The 23,213-nt window shown below is 35.9% G+C and overlaps 1 protein-coding gene across 7 annotated transcripts in view; it reads left to right on the top strand.

Moving 5' to 3' along the window:
• Positions 1-23,213, top strand: part of PLA2G4A (phospholipase A2 group IVA) — a 152,721-nt gene that overhangs the window by 95,319 nt on the left and 34,189 nt on the right. For all 7 annotated transcript variants that reach the window (XM_055319437.1, XM_055319440.1, XM_055319438.1 and 4 more), the window contains 6 exons: positions 1,766-1,902; positions 9,599-9,821; positions 10,567-10,681; positions 16,939-17,076; positions 17,165-17,257; positions 21,040-21,111. In XM_055319437.1, coding sequence (XP_055175412.1) covers positions 1,766-1,902; positions 9,599-9,821; positions 10,567-10,681; positions 16,939-17,076; positions 17,165-17,257; positions 21,040-21,111 — 778 coding nt within the window. The remainder of the gene's footprint in view (positions 1-1,765; positions 1,903-9,598; positions 9,822-10,566; positions 10,682-16,938; positions 17,077-17,164; positions 17,258-21,039; positions 21,112-23,213) is intronic.

The following is a 23,213-nucleotide window of genomic DNA, read 5'->3' as shown; positions in this document are numbered from 1 at the left end:
TCCTGGAAGATGTTGGATTGTATTCACCATGTGCCTGATATTCTGGAGCAGTGGTTGTTAAATTTTTTTGGTCTCAGAAATCCATTTTACTCAAAAAATATAAAAAACTTCTAGATTTATTTATATGGGTTATACCTATGAATATTTACCAAACAAACAAACTAAAACTGAGAAAACTTATTAGAATATGTATTTTAGATAAGTCCTTGTCTTGTTAATATAAATAACATTTTATGAAAATAACCATATTTTCAAGAACAAAAAAAAAAGTGAGAAGAGCAGCATTGTTTTACATTTTTACAAGTATCTTTATTGTATGCCTTAACAGAAAACAGCTGGATTCTCATATCTGCTCTTGAATTTAATGTCTCTATATCACACATCCTGTAATTTCTAGAAAACTCCATCATACATTCATGAAGTCATGAGAATGAAAAAAAGGCAAATAACATGTTACTGTTTTCAAGAAAATAGTTTTGGCCTTGTGGACACCCTGACAGCTGTGTATACTTTGAGAACTGTGCCCGAGGGTAAAGAGAAACCACCAGCTCTCTTAAGCATTAAGGGTTCAGATCACAAAGAAAATGACAATCTCTCCCTCTCCAAAGACTTGTAATTCAATCATGTTGCAGACAGCCTTTGCTTCTCTATTGCAAAAACTCATGGTTGACTCATTGCTGCTTCCATTTTCGGAACAGCCTCCCCTCCTTTTCTGCCCTCATACCTCCCATAGTGAAGAACTGTGCATCTTTAAAATGAACCTCAAGTTTCTTTTTTATTTATGAAGCTTTCTCCACCACTTCAATTCTTCTGATTGGCATTGACCACACTTTCTGGACCTCATGTCCTCCTAGCCTGTAGCACTTTATTTTAGTAAGGCATATTAGCATGAGCCTGGAAATAGGAGTTTGGGATTTAACTTCTGACTGTATTTGCTGGTTGCATGATCCTGAACGAGTCTTCAAGATCTTGTTTCCAAGTGCTTTGGTTCCTGACCTATAAAATAGATGCTTCATATGGATTTTGTGAAGATTAAATGAGATAATTTCTATAAAGTGATAACAGTTCCTACCAGATACTAAGAGCTCAATAAATGTCAATCTATCCCTATTTTTATTATCATAATTGTTATTACATTTATGCCTCACTTAAATAAATGATATTCCTATATCTACATGTAATGACCAAAAGATAGAGATCCCTCAATCAGATTTATTTAATAAATAGATTTAATATATAGATTTTGTAGACCTTGTCTTTTTTTAGTCATTTGAATAATAGCATATATTTTGAAATGAGTCAGCATAAAGGAGCAGAAAGAATTCTGGACCAAGAGGGCACAGTGCTTACTTAACTACACATTACCAGCTAATAGATCTTACACAGGAATATCAGCATTTTAGAACTTCCATCTACAAAATGAGCAAAGATGTTTTTTGCTCACTTCCCAGGATTTTTGAGAGGATCATAAGAAAAAAAAGTGCACCCAAAGCAAGCCAAAAACTGCAAAGGGTCAAGCAAATTATAGGGACTTACGGCTGCTATTATTTTTTAATAGAATTGGTTGGTAGTTTAGTAATGTCTACTTTCTAATAGACATTCTTAATTTTCTTATGTGAAGCATTTGCTTTATTAAAAAATTAGATATATCAAGGTATGAGTGAACTTAAAATTCTTTATTACCAAATGTGGAACATAAAAAAATTGAAACCAAAAAGGAGTATGTTTTATGATTTACAAATGATCTGTGTTTCATCCCTTGCAGGTGCCTGTGGTGGCCATATTGGGCTCAGGTGGAGGGTTCCGAGCCATGGTCGGATTCTCAGGTGTGATCAAGGCGCTGTATGAATCAGGGATTTTAGATTGTGCTACATACATTGCTGGTCTTTCTGGCTCCACATGGTTAGTATACATTTTAAATCTTAGTTATATTGTGCTAAGTGTTTACCATTTATCTACCTGAAACCTTAGAAAAGAAAGGAAGACTTAGAAAATTGAATGTTAACTTCAAATTACTGAAGTGTTCCAGCTGGATGCAATAATTTGCTTCTTAAAAATGTTTTTTGGGGTGCCTGGGTGGTTCATTCAGTTAAGTGGCTGTCTTCAGCTCAGGTCATGATCTTGGGGTCCTGAGATTGAGCCCTGTGTTGGCTCTGCTCAGCAGGAAGGCTGCTTTTTCCTCTCCCTCTCTGCTGTCTCTTTCTCAAATAAATAAGTTAATTTTTTTAAAAAAATGTTTTTTTTTAAGGCAAATTCACAACTAATAATGACTTTCTTCATAAATTTACTCCTTTTAAGCCTCTTTGTAACTTAAAATGTAGTTAAACATAAAATTAGAAAATAGATCAATTGAAATTCTATATAAAGATCACAGAGGTGGAATAACATGCTCCACCCATAATTAATTTAATCTTCCTATAATTTGATGATTTGTAATCTTTCAGCAATCATGTCTAAGTCTACATGATTCACTAGGTATTCATTTTCTTCTCTAGGGCAAATAGAATGAAATGCAAGATGTCTTAGTATATAGAAGAATAAAAACAACTATTGAATGCAAAAATGGAATAAGTTTCACTGATTGGCATCTAATTATGAAATTAATCCTTTAAATGTATTTAAGCGCAGCTAAATTTGGATAGAGATGTAAAACGTCTGTACATATAATATTTGTACACTGTAGATTTGCCTTTTCACAAACATTTGTGAAACATGTTCAAAGAACCTCCTATGTACTTTTTGGTTTGCCTAACCCACAGATGCACATTGAAAATCAAATATTATTTCTTCCTCAGATGTCTCAACTATGAGTGTCACCTTATTACAAAATGTCTGACTTTGACTTACAAGGCTTTTTAGTCATTCAGCCATAGTAAAGTTCATCTAGCATACTATACTATATGTGTCTAGCATTTTAAGATTTCTGTACCTTCTCGTCCTGAGATGGATCTGAGTTTTTTCATTTTTAACTAAAGAAAATTTGACTCAGAAGCCAAGGGATTTGTCTAATATTGCTAGCAGAATCAGCACATAGAATCAGGCTTTTGATCTTTTAGTCTAGGATTCTTGAAATTAAACCATAGCCTTCTCTTGGACAGCCCTATGTTTTGCATTGAGGTTCATGTATAAAGAATCTATAGTTTCCTAAATATTTTTAATCAGATTCTTTAGCTAAAAAACAAAAATAAAAAAAAAGAAACAAAAATTTAGAACTATATTTGCCACCTTCTTTGTATGTACCCTCAAAATGATTTATCTCTTTTGAAAGAAGGGTGTAGCCCATCATTATTCTTTCCCTTGAAGGAAAGAGCAGGCACCTGCCTGTTTAATGAGTAATATGATGGAAAAACTTGGACCCTTAGATTAATTGGTCTCCTCAAACATTTCATTATTACTCTCTGAGTGGTTTTCTTCCTCCGAATTCACATTTGTTAGATCCCTGTGGTCCATCACTGACTAGTACATTGCAACAAGCTTACTTTCTTAAACTCATCTAATAAAGACAGAGCAAGTATGATTTGGGTTGCTGATCTGAGGATATAAAAGTGTGTTTTTAGGCTTAATTAGAGCTGCACTCATTGCTTTGGTTATGAATTGGGGGCAACAACTTATATTCTCCTGTCAGAGTTCTAAAAACAAGTCCTGCAAAATGTAATTAAGGGCATTTGAAATGTTACAGGCCAGTCATTTAACTATCAGAGGCCACATGTTGATATGTACATAAACTTCTGCTCTATCCTTCACTGTCTAATTTCCTCAAGATTAGCCTTCTCTTATTTATTCCATTTCCTTGAAAGCCACTCTCTCTTAAAATCCTTTCAATTGATTTTCACCTAGCAACCACCTAATTTCCAAATATAATGATGTCTTTTGAAGTTCTTTTCCTCCTTGACGTTTTGGTGAAGTCAGGGAAGATGAGGTTGGGAGTTGAGACATTTCACACGGTACCTGTCCCTCTTTCAAATCCCCCTCCTATGCATCTTGGTTTGTACTTCATCCTCTCTAATTGCTCTGTCCGCCATACTGTCTTTACTACTTGCACGTCTTTACTCCTTAACGTGAGCTTTCCTCCAGGACCTCCCTTTTGTTCTGTTCTAGCTACACACCTCTCCCTTGGGAATTTCACCAACTTCTACCATTTCAGTTATTACCACCAATAATTTAGTTCATGGGACTCTAGAACATCCCAAAAGCCAATGAACCAGAAAAGGAAAGAAATATCTTCTGGACAAGACAAATAGCTGTCAGAGAATCGATTAAAAGATGACCCAGAGGTCAAGGATGGAGAGAAGTAGTGGATCTTTTAATAGGGTGAAACATCTGTGAACAGCTTAGCTTAGAACTGGGTTTGGAAATCTTTAGTGATTTTGGCAAGAATCACTGAGGTAAATAAAGAGCACTTTTGAACATGAAATTGCAAATAGAAGTGAATAGAAAATGAAAGGAAAAAGGGTAGGTGGGTAAACCTACTGGAAACTGTTATTTCAAGAAAGGGAATATAGGATTCATATAACTAAGTGTCTTAGTTTTGTTTTCAGAATTTAAGAAACTTGGATATTTTTGTAGAAGTCTGAGTTAAAGGAAACAGTCTTGAAGGTTGGATGGAAGGTAAAGAAATAGAGGGTTCATGGATAGAAAGAGATTCAGACAGAGACAGGACAAGACAAGATAAAAAGCACAGGTGAAAGCCCTTCATCATGGAGAGAAGAGATACTTCCTGAGACAGAAGAAAAGGTGGTCAGGATGATTCATGTTAGTTTTCTCTTGAAAAGTATAGGTGAGATGGTAAAAAAGTTCAAAGGAAGGAATTCGGAAGGACTTGGATAAACAAATTACACTCTTGTGTTGTGTAAGTTTTTATATTCTGCTGACACATGACCATTACTTGGCACAAATGAGGTAATACGGAAATATTTGGAGAAACCCTGGACCTCCCAAAAAGTTTTCTGTGATCACAAAAGAGAATTTTATGTAGGACAAAGGCTTCCCTTGTAATGGCCACTACCTTTATGGTGATTACCTCTTAAATTATTTTTGGATGATACTTGTTATTCATTGCATGTAAGTATTAGCCAACTAGTCAACACAACTTCTCCAGTACAGCTCCCCCAATACAGCTTCATTTGCAGAATCATAAGGCACTATGGGATCTTAACTGCCACTGTGCTCGTATGGTGTTGCCATCCAAAGAGAAATAAGAGCAGCTCTACATCTATAACAGGGTTCAATTCATTAAACTGACTAAAATGGAATTCAATAATGAGAACTTCCAGTTCAATGGTCTGAAGAATTCCTGCAGCACTGAAAAATGAAACAATTTTAGGAGACGTTGCCACTTTAGAGGCGATAGATGAAAAGATCAAGATGTAAGTTAGAGAAAATCTGTTGTTTGAGGTGGGAACTGTGTTTGTCTTGTTCACTAGGGAGTATCACACATCTAATGACTAAATGAGGATTTGTATAAGTATCTGCATTTTGAGGAGAAAATTAATCTAGAGATTTCTTTAGCCTTATAGGCTATTCGCCTCAAGGGTCTTCTCAATTCATTCCAAATTTTAGTTGCTTTTGAGACTTGCTTTTGACACTTTTTTAAGCATAGAACTTCTATATGTTTACCCCTAAGGATGCTGATTTGCCAAGGCCTTGGAGGTCAGGTATATTTTAAAATATTGGCTATGTGATTTGGAAGAAGGGATTGCACTGAGAATTCCTTGTGGAATTTTTTAAAGATTTTATTTATTTGAGAGCATGCATGAGAGAATGACCACGTGAGTTGGGGGAAGGACAAGAGAAGTGGGTGGAGAGGGACAAGCAGACCCTGTACTGAGCATGGAACCCACATGGGCCCTCAGTTTCATGATCCTGAGACCATGATCTGAGCCGAAACCAAGAAACAGATGTTGCTCAACCACCTGAGCCACCCAGGCTCCCCTCCTGGTGGGCTTTTTTTTTTTTTAAGATATATTTATTTATTCATGAGAGACCGAGAGAGAGACAGAGAGAGAGACAGAGACACAGGCAGAGGGAGAAGCAGGCTCCTCACAGGGAGCCTGATATGGGACTCAATCCTGGATCCTGGGATCAGGCCCTGAGCTGAAGGCAGATGCCCAACCACTGAGCCACCCAGGCATCCCTCTCCTTGTGGACTTTTGATATGATTTAGCTGTTAAAATTTCACACTTAGCCTAAAATGCATCATATGGAGAGAATGATGTGTCCCATCATATAAATACGTTGAAAAAATAGAGACAGATATTTTCTGATTTATAGAGAAATAATGTTGAGGATCCTTTATTTAACTACCTATAGAGACCGTGGTATGTCTAAGACCCTTCATTTTAGCAACTTAATTGGTATAATTAGGAGTCATGTATTGGTAAAGAGATGAAAGTTAAGGCTTAACTACAGAGTTGCAAATTGGAGTGATGTTTGTGTGCTTTAGAAGATAGTGTGTCCACAGAAACCAGTCATAGCTGAATCTTACCTTAGTGAAACCAAGGAAATGAAGAAAGTTATTTAGGGAAAACTGGCCACTGCCTACCACTCCATCTTTAGCTTCACCAAAACTAAAACTCAGGTATTAGATGTCACCACAATAACATCATAAAAGGTCTGTCCAACTCACACTCGCGAATTCTAAGGAATATGGTGTCATAAATGCTAAGCAAGTAGAGAACATTAGCCCAGTGCCAATGGCTGAAGTATTCTAGGCCTTTCTGTCTCTGACTAGGGCTTGTATCCTCGAACAAGCCAATTGCTTCATGATAGGGAAAGGATGAGAGAGGGAAAATGGGAGAAAGAGATTCCCCAAAATTAATGAGTTTACTTAAACCTTTAGAGGGCAGAAATGGACTGGCATCCATATACATTTTGACCACTTAAAAAAATCTACCTCTGAAACTGTGGCACAAGTCCTAGCTTTTGAGCAATCCTCCAACCCCAGAGAGAGGATTTGCTTGATCTAAAGCTGATGGCTAACATTGGGAGGAAGGGAAGAGAGAAGGGACTTCAGATCTTGCTGGAGGCAATTCATGGGGCATAGGTAGTTAGTAGAATCATAAATTAATTCATTTAAAGACCAGCTAAATATAGATGAGAAAGGAAGTCTTAAATAATATCTATGGGATTTGAGTAATTGCATTATTCTGCTGAATATTTGGAAATGACAGCTTCCAAAAGCAGAATGATCATTTTATTTCCATTTTACCTACCTTTTAAAAAAATCATCTTGCAGCTAAATTGATTTCTACTGACATAGTTTGGTTCTTTTCCTTATTTTTTCCAGCTTCTTTAAGAAAGGGATTTAATATATCTTATTATAAAGTAAAACTGGAATGAATCCGATAAAGTAAGTAAATATGTAACTAGAAATTCAATTAAAAATTCTTGCTATAACTTATAGCTCTAGAAGTGTGAAACAGAGGATTGGGTTTAAGCTTTCCAAAATCCAAGACAAAATCCAAATTATATACAATGACATAATACAATTTTTAATAAGTTAAGGACAGGTCAATGGCCCATGCAGGTAGAAATTATTCTTGTTAATAAGACCAGTAAAGAACTTCTTAATGTTCTCAAAGAATGAAGCATATCCTGAAGGGTTCCAGAACCAGCCACTCAGAGGCTCAAAACGATGTTTTATTTTCCTACTTTTATTATGTTCCTAAGTGTAAAGCAATACATTCCATCAATGTGTACGATTATTGAATAGTATGATGAGGTCCAGAAAATCAAGTCTTTGTTGTCTATCTGGATGAATCATGTGATAGACCTTGGAATAACTACAGGAATGGACAAACCATGTATCTCTCAAACATCCTAAGCTATATTTTTTTATAGATATTTGGTGATTATACCACACTCAAGTTCAGAGTGAATATTTTTGATTTATCTTTATCACATGTTTCTGGGAAATATTAGGAATCTAATTTATGTATAAAGATCTTCTAAGAATTTTTATTAAAGGCAGCCTGGGTGGTTCAGCGGTTTAGCGCCGCCTTCAGCCCAGGGCATGATCCTGGAGTCCCAGGATCGAGTCCCACATCGGGCTCCCTGCATGGAGCCTGCTTTTCCCTCTGCCTGTGCCTCTGTCTCTCTCTGTGTCTCTCATGAATAAATAAAAATATTTTTTTACAAAAAGAATTTTTATTAAAAAAATTTTTTTCAGAGCATGTGTTCCATTTTAGGTCTCTCATCATCCTCCATCTGTTAACTTATAATTATTCTCAATTTGTCTCTAAAGAACTCTGAATCCAATACAAAATTCTAATTTAATGTAAAGAGGAAGTTGTTTGGTATCTAAGAACTGAAATCTTATTTAGAAGATTTTTAAAAATAACAAAACCTATCAGAGGAGAGGGCACATTTTAAATTCTAATTCTGTTATTAATTGGAGAACTGTGGACATTATTTATTTAGATTCGTCAATCCTCTCTCCATCTTTAAAATAGAAGAATTGAAAGCTATTGTAGGTCTTCAAGGCAACAACTTATGTACAGTTAAGCAGCACATGTCTTGAGCATGGCAGGGACTCATTAAGGGTTACTTGTTTCCCCCTCCATGAAGGAAAGATAAATCATTATAGTAGGCATTTTGATTTGAATGTCAAGGAAACAAGAGATTAAATTATGTGCTATTTTCTCTTTGGTTGGATGATGTGATGGATATTTATTTTTTATTTTGTTCTCTCAGTTCAATAGTTCAAAAAACCGTGCTTTCCAAGTGCCAGGCATTGAGGCCAGAAAAAGATGAATAAGTAAAGTTTTCCCTGCAGGAGTTGATAACTTAGTAAGTGAGGCAGATGAGTGAGTCATACTTCATATTCAGTATGGAGAGCTACAATACTAGAGATATTGGCACACAGGAAGCAGAGTGGTAACTGAATGTTTACTATCTAAATATCAAACACCAAGGTAGTATCTACTGATTTTCAGTATTACTAGAAGTGGTCAGATGGCTGGTGACCAAGAATTTCCATAAGAAAGCATTTACCTTAAAGACTCATTTCTCTCTAGGATTTCACCATCAGATTTGGATGCTCAGAAATTCTGGGATCTAAAATTGGCAAAGCTTACGATTCTGTCCAAATCACAGTGGACAAAACAAACAAACACACAAAAACACATTTGTGAGGAAAATTAGGCATTCATAATAGGTTAGAAAGCACATTTTCTGCCTGTAGATAATCATTAGGGAAAATCAAATTTTCAGATTACTTGAGTAGGATTATATAGTAAATCAGTTTATTTACGTGACTCAAATGTGTTCACCAGTCTCTGATAGTCTAATAGGTATTACCCATTTCCAGAGGCTATACAGTGAACAGTAAGCCCAGTGTGGCATCCTCCTCAGTGGATTGGGCATGGGAAATCCACTGTTTCCTCTGAGACCTCTCTTTTACTTTGCTTCCATTGTAGACCAACTCCTTTCTGATTGATACATTCTTTCCTTTAACGGATTAATATCTTCAATCAGATAATTAACCAACTCTCTCTTCCTTCCTTCCTTTATGTATTTATGACAGAGAGTACCTGCCTTCTTTGGAGACCACTATGTAATGTCCTTTCTCTTCATTAATCATCTTTTGTTTTCTTTACAGGTACATGTCAACCTTATATTCTCACCCTGATTTCCCAGAGAAAGGGCCAGAGGAGATTAATGAAGAGCTAATGAAAAATGTTAGCCACAACCCCCTTTTGCTTCTCACACCACAGAAAGTTAAAAGATATGTTGAGTCTCTATGGAAGAAGAAAAGCTCTGGACAACCTGTCACCTTTACCGATATCTTTGGGATGTTAATAGGAGAAACACTAATTCACAATGTAAGCTATGATTCAACCTGCAGTCCTTTTGATACAAATAGGCTTTGTATATCATAATATTTTAATAAAACAAAATGATACATCTTATAAAAGTCACTTGACTCACCTGATCCTATCAACAACGTGTAGTGAGCACATACTCCCTGCCAGACATAACATTTCTACATTTCCAACTAGTTCTTACTCATTCTGTGTAATAGTTTTGATGTAGCGAGGTACTTTTGTGTTCTTTTTCTTTGGAAAAATACACATTTTAACCCTTAACTGCCCACCCCCACGCCCAATGGCAGTCTTTTTAAATAAGGAGATGAATACAAGTAATAATGGTAGAGGAAAAATAGAGGTTGCTGAAAAGAGAGTCAGAAAAGGGAGTGAGTCACAAGAAACAAGCCCATTTGACATATGACGACAGTGTGACACTTCAACTGAAGATAAAGTTGGGGAAGATAAAGTCTGTGCCAGAGAATCTGGGGTCCAGACTGTTTCTTCTTCATAGCTTCGTAGCTGCCAAGTTGTTCTTCATTTCAAATGTAGACATAGCCTTTAAACTTGTGGTTGTTTTTAGAGTGAAGATAATTACCTCCCTAGAGCATACTTTTGTTGTATATTAGGACCCAGAGATTTCTAGAAAAAAATAAGAGTTTTATTATAAAAGTTTTAAGTGTCTTGATTGCAAGTACTATTTTAAGTAGCTTCCTATCTGTATCTGTTACTATTTAAAACCATGTATTTCTTCTGTGGACAGAGAATGAACACTACTTTGAGTAGTCTGAAGGAAAAAGTCAGTTCTGGTCAGTGTCCTCTACCTCTCTTCACCTGTCTCCATGTCAAACCTGATGTTTCAGAGCTAATGTTTGCAGGTACGAAATCTCCTCTTTCAAAACGTTTCCTCGAACCTTTGAACTGTTGGTTTGTCATGATTGTCATTAGAGGAAGCTCATAAGCAATTTTAGTTGTCTGTTTTTGTATATTTTCTGTACCATAAAAACAGTCGAAGATACAAGAAAATATTAAGCTAGATGATTTTCTGATGGTAGAGAATATTCCATGAAATTAGGTACTAATATATCTTCATTTAAATTAGTGAAATAGAAATTATAAAAAAAAGTCCTGACTGTAATCTCAATTTTCATTACTCAGTTCTCAAGGACTTTTAACAAAATAGTGTGTCTCGTGCTTTTAGGCAATGCATATTCTTTTGCTTACTGCTTATATTTTCATTAAATTGGATAACATATGTGATTATCATTAAAAGCACTTTTATAATTTTTATAATACAGTACTTAAAAAGTACGGCTCTATACTTGTGGCAGATGAGGAACAAAATGCCCCATTTTGTTAATTCTCCAGTGTAAATATTTGTTTCTTCTACAGAAGCTTTGCCTCTTGCTGGGTGCTCTAAAACATGTGACATCATGCTTCTGGGGGCTTTGGCAGTCCTAGTCTGCAGTATGGAAGCATTTCTGACTATAGCTAGTAGGGTCCGTTGTAATTTTAGGAAAAGTACCTCAAGAAAACCAGTCACAGCATAAGAAAAAAAAAGTCATTGTGAATGGCATGAAATTAACAGATTTATTTCCAGAAACATTTTGCAATTTTACAAAGTCTCACTTTCTTCAACTGACTATTCTGAGGCAGGAATTTTGAATTATTTATAAAAAGCAGTGCACCCGCAATTCATTCATTCAAATGTTTACCAGTTACATTGACTAAAATATTCATTATGCTTATGGCTCAGAAATCACTTATCATATTTATTATCCTATTCAATTTTGCTACAACTCAGGAAGTGAGGTCTTTTCAGCTGTGCTTCATAGAAGAAAAAAACAAAACCTCAGAAAGATTAAATGATTTGTACATTGCCACACAGAAGTAGTAGCAGAGCTGAGATTTGTTTTTAAAAGTCCTTTGTGTTTTTTTTAACATTTTATTTATTTATTTACTTGAGAGAGAGAGAGAGAGATAGAGAGAGAGCGCCCGCACATGCGCACAAGCAGGGAGAGTAGCAAACAGAGGGAGAGGGAGCAGGGAGCCCAATGCTGGGCTCGATCCCAAGAACCAGGGATCATCACCTGAGCCAAAGGCAGGCACTTAACTGACTGAGCCACCCAGGCACCCTTCCTTTGTTCTTTTTATTAAAATATTGGCTTCTCTGGTTACTGGCTATGGAAAATATAGTATGCCAGGTGCTAAGCATGAACTCCCCTCCCCCACCACAGTATATTGCCTCTGTTCTATCAGACCTTATAATCTAGGAAATTTACCATAATTATTAAAGAAGTTAAGGCACAAGGAAGAAGTTACTATGCATTATTCCTGTGACTAAGTTACATGACATCTGTTAGTCTGTTTCCACATCTGTTAAATAAGGATGACACTGTCATAGTGTTTCTATAGATAAATGATATGAAGTATGCAAAGTACATAAAACACTGGCAGGCCCGAATTAAGGTTAAGTAAATCTTAAAAATTTAGTGCTCTATGAAATCTATATGAGAAATCAGAGGTCTGGATCTTAACAACAAACAAATAGGTTTTCTATATAAAAGGCAAATTTAATTATTGGATGAGGGTAAGGCGTAGATTAGGAGTCTAGGATAACCATGGCATGCTCAGCAGTAATAAAGAGCAAGATCTTGATTGTAATGCTTTTAGAGAGAATTGAAATTTTTGCATACAAGAAAAGTAAGTGCCATGAGGAAATTGACTTTGTTTTGTTTTTGCTTTCCTTTTTTTTAAAAAAAAAATTTTATTTATTTATTTATTATAGTCACACACAGAGAGGGAGAGGGAGGCAGAGACACAGGTGGAGGGAGAAGCAGGCTCCATGCACCGGGAGCCTGACGTGGGATTCGATCCTGGGTCTCCAGGATCGTGCCCTGGGCCAAAGGCCAGCGCTAAACTGCTGCGCCACCCAGGGATCCCTGTTTTTGCTTTCCTATAGCTATTGTTTTGTGAGGTCTTGGAATGTTTGCAGATAGGTTGATAAATCCTATTAGTATGCTTGTCAAATATGTGCCTAGCCAAATAAGCCATTTTACCCCAAAAGCATTATGATATGGTCAAACAAGCCCTAGACTAATTTGAAAGTCTTGTTTTAAAGCTGAAATACCTTAGGTAGGCCATTTAATCTCTCTGATTTTTATTTTCTTCATTATTTAAAAAAAAAGATGGTATTAGTAAATATCAGATTTATATTACAAAACTATTAAGACAATCACATGAAGTATGGCACATCATAAAGAGACAAAACATGATAGTGTCACTACTATCGTTAAGATTGTTAGGACATTTTCATAGTCACCTTTTTTTATTCTGAACTTTGAGGCCAGTAGCCTATTCTCAATGGAAAATCTGATCATAATCATTAAGGAACAAGTTATTTTAGATTCCTCTAGAGTGGGAAAGGCTATTTTATGTTCAGCTAGTAACCTTCTGACCTCGATGTGTCTGATTTGGGCCATCTGCCTAACTACGATATTGTTACTGAGATGAGAGATACACCATTAACCTTCATTGTGAAGCTTTTACGATAAGGAGGTTCAAAGCTCTGTCTTCCAACAGAGTTGGACAAAGCCGTCAAGCATTAGTTATATGGATCTTGTACCCAGATAAGATATTCAAAGGTGTTATGTTATGAAGGTTCAAGTAGCTTGGATTATTGAGGGGAGGTGGGGGAAGAGCCATGTCTATACTTTATTCCTTTAAAGTTTGCTCAGATTAAAAATAGATATTCAGGGGAAAATAGCTGCAATATTATCTGAATAATATTTTTAAATGTCAAAGAACCAAATTATCTTAGCTTACAGAAGTTTTATCAACTTTGTTTCACAATATCAGAGAATGTTTTTCTTCCCTTCAGAATAGTTTTAAACATTTTCTTCTTTTGAAGATTTTAAACAAATAAACATTAGATGTTTAAACTGTCAAATATTTTTACAATTGCTTTCATTTTTACGTTTCCATTGGTCAGTAAATTGCATTTACTGAGCCCAACTTAGAGAACTCCACATCATGTTAAATTCTTTGACATACTATAAGAGTAGATATATAGTATTATATAGTATTGTATATATAGTATTCAGGAAAGTTATAATCCCATTAACAAGACAAAAATAAAACATTAAAAATCAATGAGCCATACACATAGCATATTATGATCTATTAAAGTGTGTAGAACCGACATGAGAGTAAGATATAGACATTTAGTCCAGTCATAAAGACTTCACGTGGATAATGGAACTCAGATTTCATTTGAACATACACGGGTCTATCAAGAGAGATGAATAGTTCTTGTTGTGTGAAATACCATGAGAAAATACTCAGAAGAGGAGCCCAAAGTATGTTTTTGAGAACAGTAAAAAAAAAACTGGCCTTATTATGAGTGGGTGAAGGTGGGTAGTGCATTTGGGAAAATTATTAGTGCCAAGTTATAAAAAGATCTGAATTCCAGGGAGAAATCTTTTTATTCAGTTATAATGATAATGCGAAATATTTTGATGTTTGGGGGCAGGACAATAAATTTTTTAAGTAGTGTTTTGGGAGGAAAAAAGCACTTTGGTGATTCATATGGGTAGATTAGCAAGGAAAGAAGCTGGAAGCACCGCTATCACTCTGCTTTTGTTAGGGAGTGATGTGATGTCAGTTTAAAAAATTCCTTTTTGGGGCTCTCATAGTGTGGCTTACGGAAATAGGTAAGATAGACTGGGAGGGAGGGTGAGGAGTTCCTTTCCAGATAAGCATAGTGGGATGTGATGACATTGTGTCTAAGCTTAAATGCGCAACAGGAAGTTGGAAATGAGTAGATGGAGGTACAGGAGAGAGGTTCAAGTTTGAAATGTACGAGTCAACAGCAAAAGGAATAGTCACATACTCATACGGTGAGTCCTTCAGTAAAGACTAGAGAGCAATCTCACCTTGAGAATGTCTGTAATTACTGTGTGCACGCACCATAGCATTAATAAGGAAGAGAAATTATTGTTTCAGTACCCAAGATAAGGGGATGAAATTCAGAGATGGGAAATTACTTGTAGTGATACAGAAATTTTCCTAGCAGCCTCTGATTCATTACTAGTCATGTCTCACTACCTCCATGTAAATCATTATAAAGCATACCACTTTCCGATGAAAGGTATGTGTGCCACTTGGCTTTGATTTGAAATGAATTATAATGTGTTCTCATCCCAACTGTGATTTCATAACTTCCTTCACGAAAGTAGAATGTTATGATCTGCCACTGAGTAAACAATAAATAGACACCCACAATCCCTTTTCTAAAACGTTGGGGATAGGTGTTTTGGAATTCAGAATATTTTAGATTTTAAAGCTATGTTATATATTATGTAATACCCTCCCGCTCAGATTTCATAGTCAAATAGAGTAATTTCCTTAATAGAATGTGTCAATATTCGTATTTAGTGAGATAAATAAAAACTAAGTCTTGCATCATTTCAAGACTTTTTTTTTCCTGCTGAATGAAGTCAGGTCAGATTTTACCGCCAAATGAATAGCAGAAAAAAGCTAGGGGAATTTCGAGTCATTTGGATTTTGGATTGTTTGGATAGACATGTAATAATTTCAGAAGGGAAGGGAGGGGATAAAGGAGAGCAGAGAGTTATGGGTTAGGCAAGAGTGGATGGTGGTGGGACTTTACAGAGGGTGGCCAACAAAACTGGATCTTGAACTAAAGGTTGAGAAGGAGCAAGCCTTGTGATCACATAAGATAATAGAGAGCATAAAAGCATGGAGGTATCATTGAACTTTCTCTTTGAGGAACATTAAGAAGACTTGTGTGACTTAAGGGGAAAGAGCAAGACCAACATTATGGGAGATTGGTTAGGATGTGAGGTCAGGGAGCACCAGCCGGACCATCTTGAAGCCTTGTTGACCATATTTTTATGTTCAGTGTAATGGGAAGTCATCAGAAATCTTTCAGCTGGCATTAGTGTGCTGTGATTTCTATTTTTAAAAATTCATTCTTGCTCCGAGTATCAAAAATATAGGGAAATAGAGAAGAGATGTTTTAGAAGACTATGGCGGAGATCCAGGGAAGAAAGTATGGCACTTGTGCCAGTAGGGTACAAATGGCTGGTTGGTCCATGGTGGAGAAATGGGTAAGCAGCCTGTTTCTAACCATATCTGGTAAGAGAGTCTATAGAACTTGAGTTTTTGTATGGAGGATAAAAAGGGAAAAGAACTGTCAAGAATAAAGTCTGAATAGGGGTATAACTACCTGCAAAGTAGTACCATTTACCAGGCAAGGAGGACTGAGAGTAGCAAGTGTAGGACATGGGAATCCGAAACCAGGAATTCTTTTTGGATGCCTAATTAGATGTAGTGATAGCCAAGGATATACATGAAATCTAATAGTAGCTACCATTTGTAGACTGACTAAAATGTGCTATGCCCTCTTCTAAGTTGTTTACATTTCTTAACTCATTAGATTTTCAAAACAGTTCTACAATCTCCTGATTTTATTCATACTCTGTAGATTAGAGGACTAAAACATGGAGAACACAAGTAATCTAACGAAGGTTGCATAGTTGGTAAGCAGCAAAGTGGGATTTGAACCCAGGGCTCTGGCTCTATAGCCTCTACTTCTAGAAAGTATGCCTTTTGACCCTATTGCCAGGTAGTTCTTAAGACACTCAGCATACGAACTTTGCATTATAATCTTGAGTCAGGATAATGGTTAATAAGCAAAATTAAGGAAAGATGAAGAAAAGGCAAATGTTGGAGAACACTTTCTTCCATTTTCATAGTCTGCTTGCATTATCATAGCCTAATTTCTATGTCCTTCGTGGATTTTACAAATTGAATTAGCAGTTTTCTGTTTTCCATTCTTTAGAATTAAGATGGACTTCATGAAAGAAGCTTTTAAATGCAAAAGATATTCAGTTTGTACAAATTGGAAGGGATCCTTTTGCATTTTCATCTCAATAAGCTCTTTCCCCACCCCCCCAGCCTCTATACAGAAAATATTAAAAGACATTTGGTTAATTTTTTAAAAATATTTTAAATAAATGAAAATAATCAAGGCATTGTTGGAAGTGATCTTTGGGTGCATTTCTGTAGTACTTTCCTACTAATGGATTGCACTTTTTTAAAATGTTTTCAGATTGGGTTGAATTCAGTCCGTATGAGATCGGCATGGCTAAATATGGTACTTTTATGGCTCCTGACTTATTTGGAAGCAAATTTTTTATGGGAACAGTTGTGAAGAAATATGAAGAAAACCCCTTGCATTTCTTAATGGGTAAGTCATCAAAAACTACCATTTGTTTGCTTGACTGTTTTAAATCTTGGTGCAGTCTAAGTTATTCTCCATTCTTGCTTGGTTTTAGGTGTGTGGGGCAGTGCCTTTTCTATATTGTTCAACAGAGTCTTGGGAGTGTCTGGCTCACAAAATAAAGGTTCTACAATGGAAGAAGAATTAGGTATTGTAAAAACATGTTTCTATTGATCATATATGTGCTAAACTGATAAATTTTAACATGCCTGATTTTAATTAGTAAGTTAAATCATTAAGATTGTAATTGTCCTAAAGTTACCAATAACTTGGTTAAGTCAACTTAAATATTTCCTAGGAATCATCTGTATATTACTTCTTAAGTATTATTCTGACACTGAAGTTTTGAAATTCATAAAACCTATTGATTCCTAAGAATTTTTGACTAGAGCATCTCCATTCCCCTTAGTCATCATATATCTAAACATGCTATCTGTAGTCAAGAATATTCCTTTTATCAAATAGAATTTGCTTTTCAAAGATTAGATTCATCAGCAGTTGAACACAAGATGACACCTAAATTCATGCTTGCCTGCTCATTTACCCCTTAAATACTAGCTTGTTAGAATTCTTTTGGCTTCCTATAGCTAAGTCATACCAAAAAGGAGGAAAGAGTATTTCAAATTCCATCTAGTAAATGAACACTAATGATTTTCTTTAAGTCGAACTCAATGGCCCATAATAAATTAAAAAACAATATTTACAAAACTTGAAAAAGTAGACAGACTGAACTGAGGACCAGCAGTTTTCATTTATTGTAAGATGAATGACAGGAACATCAGTTTTCGTGGTTGAGTAAATTTGACTCAAAGCAAACAAAATGAAACATACGTTCGGTGTCTTCCAAATGCCTGGCCAGCTGCTTCCTTATGGCTATTTTGACTGGCTGTGGGAAGAAGCAGTGATTGCTAAATCTGAATTTGGAACCAACCCAGCAGTGACTGGGGAGGAGGGTCCTATAGATAATCAGCACATGACCTACCAACTACCTCCTGTCTGTCTGTGAAGCATCACACGTCTGTGTGAGGAGAGTTCACAGAATAGTATCAGTGACATTTTCAACAATCAATTCAGTTGAAGAATACTTGCATGTAAAAAACTTAATGTAGACTTTTTTTTTCTGACAAGGTGCCCTTAGTTTTTTCAGGAAGTGACAATTGATTTAAGTAAGCTTTATATGAAAAAAAAAACACACACACACAATTGTAACATTAATTAATACACTACAAAGTGGCTTATAAGTACTGTTATCATTCCTCCTGTAAAAGGCATTTTAGCTATTGCACATTAAGCAAACAGCAATTTTCCATAGTCCTTAATATTTTCTTCAATAGTATCAATTGTATTTTGGGGGGGTCGTTCTTCATAAAGTAGTGAAGAAGTGATCTTCCGAATGCCTTAGAGCCAAAGATTTTAAAATAAAAATAAAAACAGTAAAGAAAGCACTTTGTGCTTGAACTTTCTCCTGTCCTCTGAGTGGCACTCCGTTAACAAGCAGCCAAGGCTGATGGAACTCTGGAGCCTGCTCCAGCCGGAACTACAGAGCCCCATTCTCAGGAGGAGCTATGAGGCCAAGAGTATATTGCTGAAATGCTCTGACTTGACTTTTTTTAATGAACGTTACACCCCACATGAATAAATACCCTGTTCTCCATTCTAGTTTTATGGAAATCACTAACTCTTCTCAAAATTTTGTAAAGATTTCAGAAGAAAAGGGATAAAGAACAGACGGAGCACTTGTTACGGGACTTGTTTCTCTGTGATTCCTCTCTGTTGAATAATCCAGATAAACCTAGGGCTTGTTATTTTTTCCTCCTATGGCAGGAAGAGAATAGGACTGAAATAACAGATCTGAGGTGGGCGAGACAATGGCTGAAGGCCAAGGAAAAGGAGAGTGTTTATACTAAATAATCTTCAGAATATTCTTTGTTGTGAGATGTTTCTTTTGGGGCCCGTGGTTTGGCAGCTTATTCACTTGTCCTGTGTGTCAGACTAAGGAGGAATATTGTGCACTTGAGATCCAGCAGCCAGAAGGATCCATGTTACCTCAGATGAGGTAAGGGTTTCCAGAAATGAGACCAGAGAGGTGACTGAGGGGAATCTGAAGATGCCTGGTGACTCTTTTCATCCATCAGCTCCCCAAAGTCTACCTTTTAAAGGGAGGCTCAAAGGTGGTTTCTGTATGTGCCTCCTCCCTTCTGAAGAAAGACATTATAGTATATTGGACCATAATCCGATAACTCTAAATGAAATTCTTTACATTCTCAAGGAATTTTGAATATGAGCAATCTGTGCTCTTGAACAGATGAAGTCAAATGTTATACCATAGGGATGGAAAATAAATACATTCAAATATTTAGCTATCTCTTGAAAATATCTTTATAAAAGAATATTTTGGTGAACCTTGTTTTTTGTGAACCGTTTTCTTAAATGATAGTATCAAAAATGACCCAAAAAGAGAGAGAGAAGAAAAACTTACTTGCAGAAAGAGAATTTTGTTCTGCTGAATACATACAGGACCAGAGACACATCTACTGTATAGGAAACCTAGAGCAGATCATTTCTTAACACCACCCCTCTTCTACACAACAAAACTACTTTCTGTAATAGTCATGAAATGAAATGAAGATTAAGCCGAGAACATGATCTTTTATTGAATTTCATATGTGTAACCATGCCAGTAAAATTAAATAAATCTAAAAATTAAAATGACTACCTCACGCATTTAAAACCCTTTCATTATATACCCTCAGTCATTCATATATATGACATTTACGCAGGTATGATAAATATATGCAGAGTAATATGGGGGAACTAAGTGTTATATATGTATTTCTCTAAGTTTGGAGCCCTCAAATTGCTGTGTCACTGAAAATGATAAATTTAGAGTCCGTTTATCTGAGTTCAGAGCCTTAAAATGACTCTATCAGTGAAAATTATAAATTTAGAGTCTGTTTTTAAGACCAAAAAAAATTCTAGTGACTAATCAAAGAAAAAATTCATTGTAGAGAAAGTGGTTTCATGTAAGTATCCAAAGAAAGTTTGATTTTTCTACAAATGCTGATGTTAAGAATGATCTGTATGCTCCATAGTTTAGGTAATTTTTACTTGAAAAAAAAAATGAGTTATTATGTGGATTTTACTCTTATCTTTGTTTTAAGTGTTAAGGATCTGTGGTTCCTATTTTAGTTTTTATAACTACCCTTTTAATATATTCTGAGGAAGTACAAATTCTTTTTTTTTAAAGATTTATTTATTTATGATAGACATAGAGAGAGAGAGAGAGAGAGGCAGAGACACAGGCAGAGGGAGAAGCAGGCTCCATGCCGGGAGCCTGACGTGGGACTCGATCCTGGGACTCCAGGATCGCGCCCTGGGCCAAAGGCTGGCGCTAAACCACTGAGCCACCCAGGGATCCCTGGAAGTACAAATTCTTGACTCCAATAGGCACATTTCAACAACTTTCAGGATTATTGAAAATGAAAAGATACCTTATATTAGTAGCTTTCATTCATTTTGAAGGAATTGTTCTGTAGTTCCCCTGTGGATTTTGGTGTTACCCTACATTTACCCTCCTAAACACCACTTAAACATATTTAATTGAAGAAATATATACCTTTTTGATATAAAAAGGAGCCTCCTATAATCAAGTTATTTTGTCAGGATTAAGATAAACATTTTTTTCCCTTTAAATCATGAATGAATAGCTTTAAACTAATTTTTCCTGCCCTAAGACATTTTGTTTTTCAATGAGAAATTTGAAAATACTAGTGAAACTATAAATTTTGGGACTAAATTGTTCAAAATTAACACTAGTGAACTTGGTAGATCTCACTTGGTGGTTTTTCTGAGATTACTTCCTTACAGTAAATTTAATTGTGAGTCTTGACACCTGAAATCCTTCAACTGTTTTGATTTTTTTCCCCACAGAAAATATTACCGCAGAGCATATTGTGAGTAATGACAGCTCAGATAGCGATGATGAAACACAAGAACCCAAAGGTAAGAGGATCTTCTCTGGCAGAAGTCCATTTGCGTAGAAATGCATGTTGTGTCTGATTCTCTCACTCAAGGTGCTAATGGTAATCTCTGCTCTCGAGCAATATAGAACTGTAGCTTTCTGTTCACTGAAAGAACTGATACTATGTGTGTAATAAAATATGCAACACATAAATATCCCTTATGTTTTTCTTTTTAAGACCTCAAACTATTATCCATGGAACAAATGGAGAATAAACTGGAATGGTAGAAATAACGAATTCTAAGTCCAGTTAGAGCACCAGGCTTCTTGGCGTGAAAATTGTGACATGGGAGCATTTTTCTTTGGCTTTAAAACTTAAAATTTCATCCTTAAAAATCCTATTATTGTTGAAGTATCATGTGAAAAATTATTCTCACTCCATTACTGAGGCTTATCCCATTGTCAGCAATCCATCTCTTAGGAAGAGATCAGTGATGAAGTGGGGTAGAATTATGAAGAACTTTTTATTGTATATGTTATTTATAAGTGTGAATGAGTTCTTTCACATTTTGACAAGGCAGTTTTTGGCTTGGTGTGGATCACCGTATCAGGGATGAAGCCTGGGCAGGGATTAGGTGAGGATCAGGGGGATATTTGTAGCAAATGTTAGGTGGTCAAATTAACCCCTGGGTAAACATCCTGTGACAGCTTGAATATGATTATCTAGATTTTAGAAGACACTAGATGCTTTCTTGCTCTAAATTTCATGAATCCCTCCAGCCATGGTGTAGATACTGGAAAAGCCTGTTTTATCCTTGCTGAATCAACATTAAAATTAAAATTCTCTTTTCACAGCTGGGCTGTGACTCCCTCATAAGATAAGTTTGTATAAACGAGAGGGAAGGTACCTTCTCTGGGAAATGCAGCTACACAAGCTCACAGTGTGGCTAGCGTGTAGTGTCTTGTAAAATTAATAATAGTAATAATAATAACCCTTCCCTGGGCACAAAATTTTCGACCAGGCACAAGATTTGAGCACTGCTCATGGTCTCCTCTTCAGTCCCTGTTGGCCCACTGTCCTGCTGTTTCATGCTGGAAAGTCAGTCCTAATTCTGGCTCCTTCTTATTTTTAACTTTAATTTTTTTAGTTATTCAGGTCTTTTTTTTTTTTAATTTCCTTTTAATGAAGGGTGCCAGCCAGTACACAGGGGATAGACAGTATATGTCTAACACTTCTAGAATTAATATGTGTTGACATAGGGACTGTCAAGTAGGTATAATAATGGCTTGTTAATTATTAAGGAAATTGCTATAGATGGTCAGTACATTTGATCACTTCTGGTTATCTTAAGGCTAAGAAATTCAAAGGCCCTTTGAACATATATACCTATTTTGGTTTTAATACCACCCTAGATTGGAAAATTATATTTAGGATGTTCTTGGGATTTCTTATTAGCTCTTAATATTCTTTTTTTTCCTCTTAAATAAAATTTTTTGGAGTAGTTTTAGATTCTCAACAAAATTGAGCAAAAAGACCAGAGAGTTCCCGTAGATTTCCTGCACACTCCCACTCACACTCAGAGCCTCCTCCACCTCAACATCTTATATCAGAATTGTGTGTTTTTTATAATCCATGAAACTACGTCGACACATCCTTGTCACCCAAGGTCCAAACTTTAGGGTTTACTCTTGGCATCATATATTCTATAGATTTTCACAAATGTAGAGTAACCTTTATCTACCATTATAGTTTCATACAGAGTAGTTTCACTGCCAGAGGCATCCCTCTGTGCTGTTTTTTTTATTCCTCTATCCCTCCCATCCCAACCTCTAGCAACCACTGATCTTTTTACTGTCTCCACGGTTTTATCTTTTCCAGAATGTCAGATTGTTGGTATCATACAGTATATATAGCGTTATCAGATTGGCTTCTTTTACTTAGTAATATGCATTTAAGTTTCCTCCATGTCTTTTCATGGCTTCATAGCCACCCCCTCCTTTTTTTTCTTCTTTTTCTTTCTTTCTTTTTTTTTTTTAGCATTGAATAACATTCCATTGTCTAGATGTACCAATTTATTTATCCGTTCACCTATTGAAGGACATCTTATTTGCTTCCAAGTTTTGTCAATTATGAATAAAGCTG

Source organism: Nyctereutes procyonoides, unplaced genomic scaffold (genome assembly GCF_905146905.1).
Source record: "Nyctereutes procyonoides isolate TBG_1078 unplaced genomic scaffold, NYPRO_anot_genome, whole genome shotgun sequence".
Lineage (NCBI taxonomy): Eukaryota > Metazoa > Chordata > Mammalia > Carnivora > Canidae > Nyctereutes > Nyctereutes procyonoides.
Note: the sequence above shows the minus strand (reverse complement) of the source record. Positions and strands in the feature narration are given on the sequence as shown.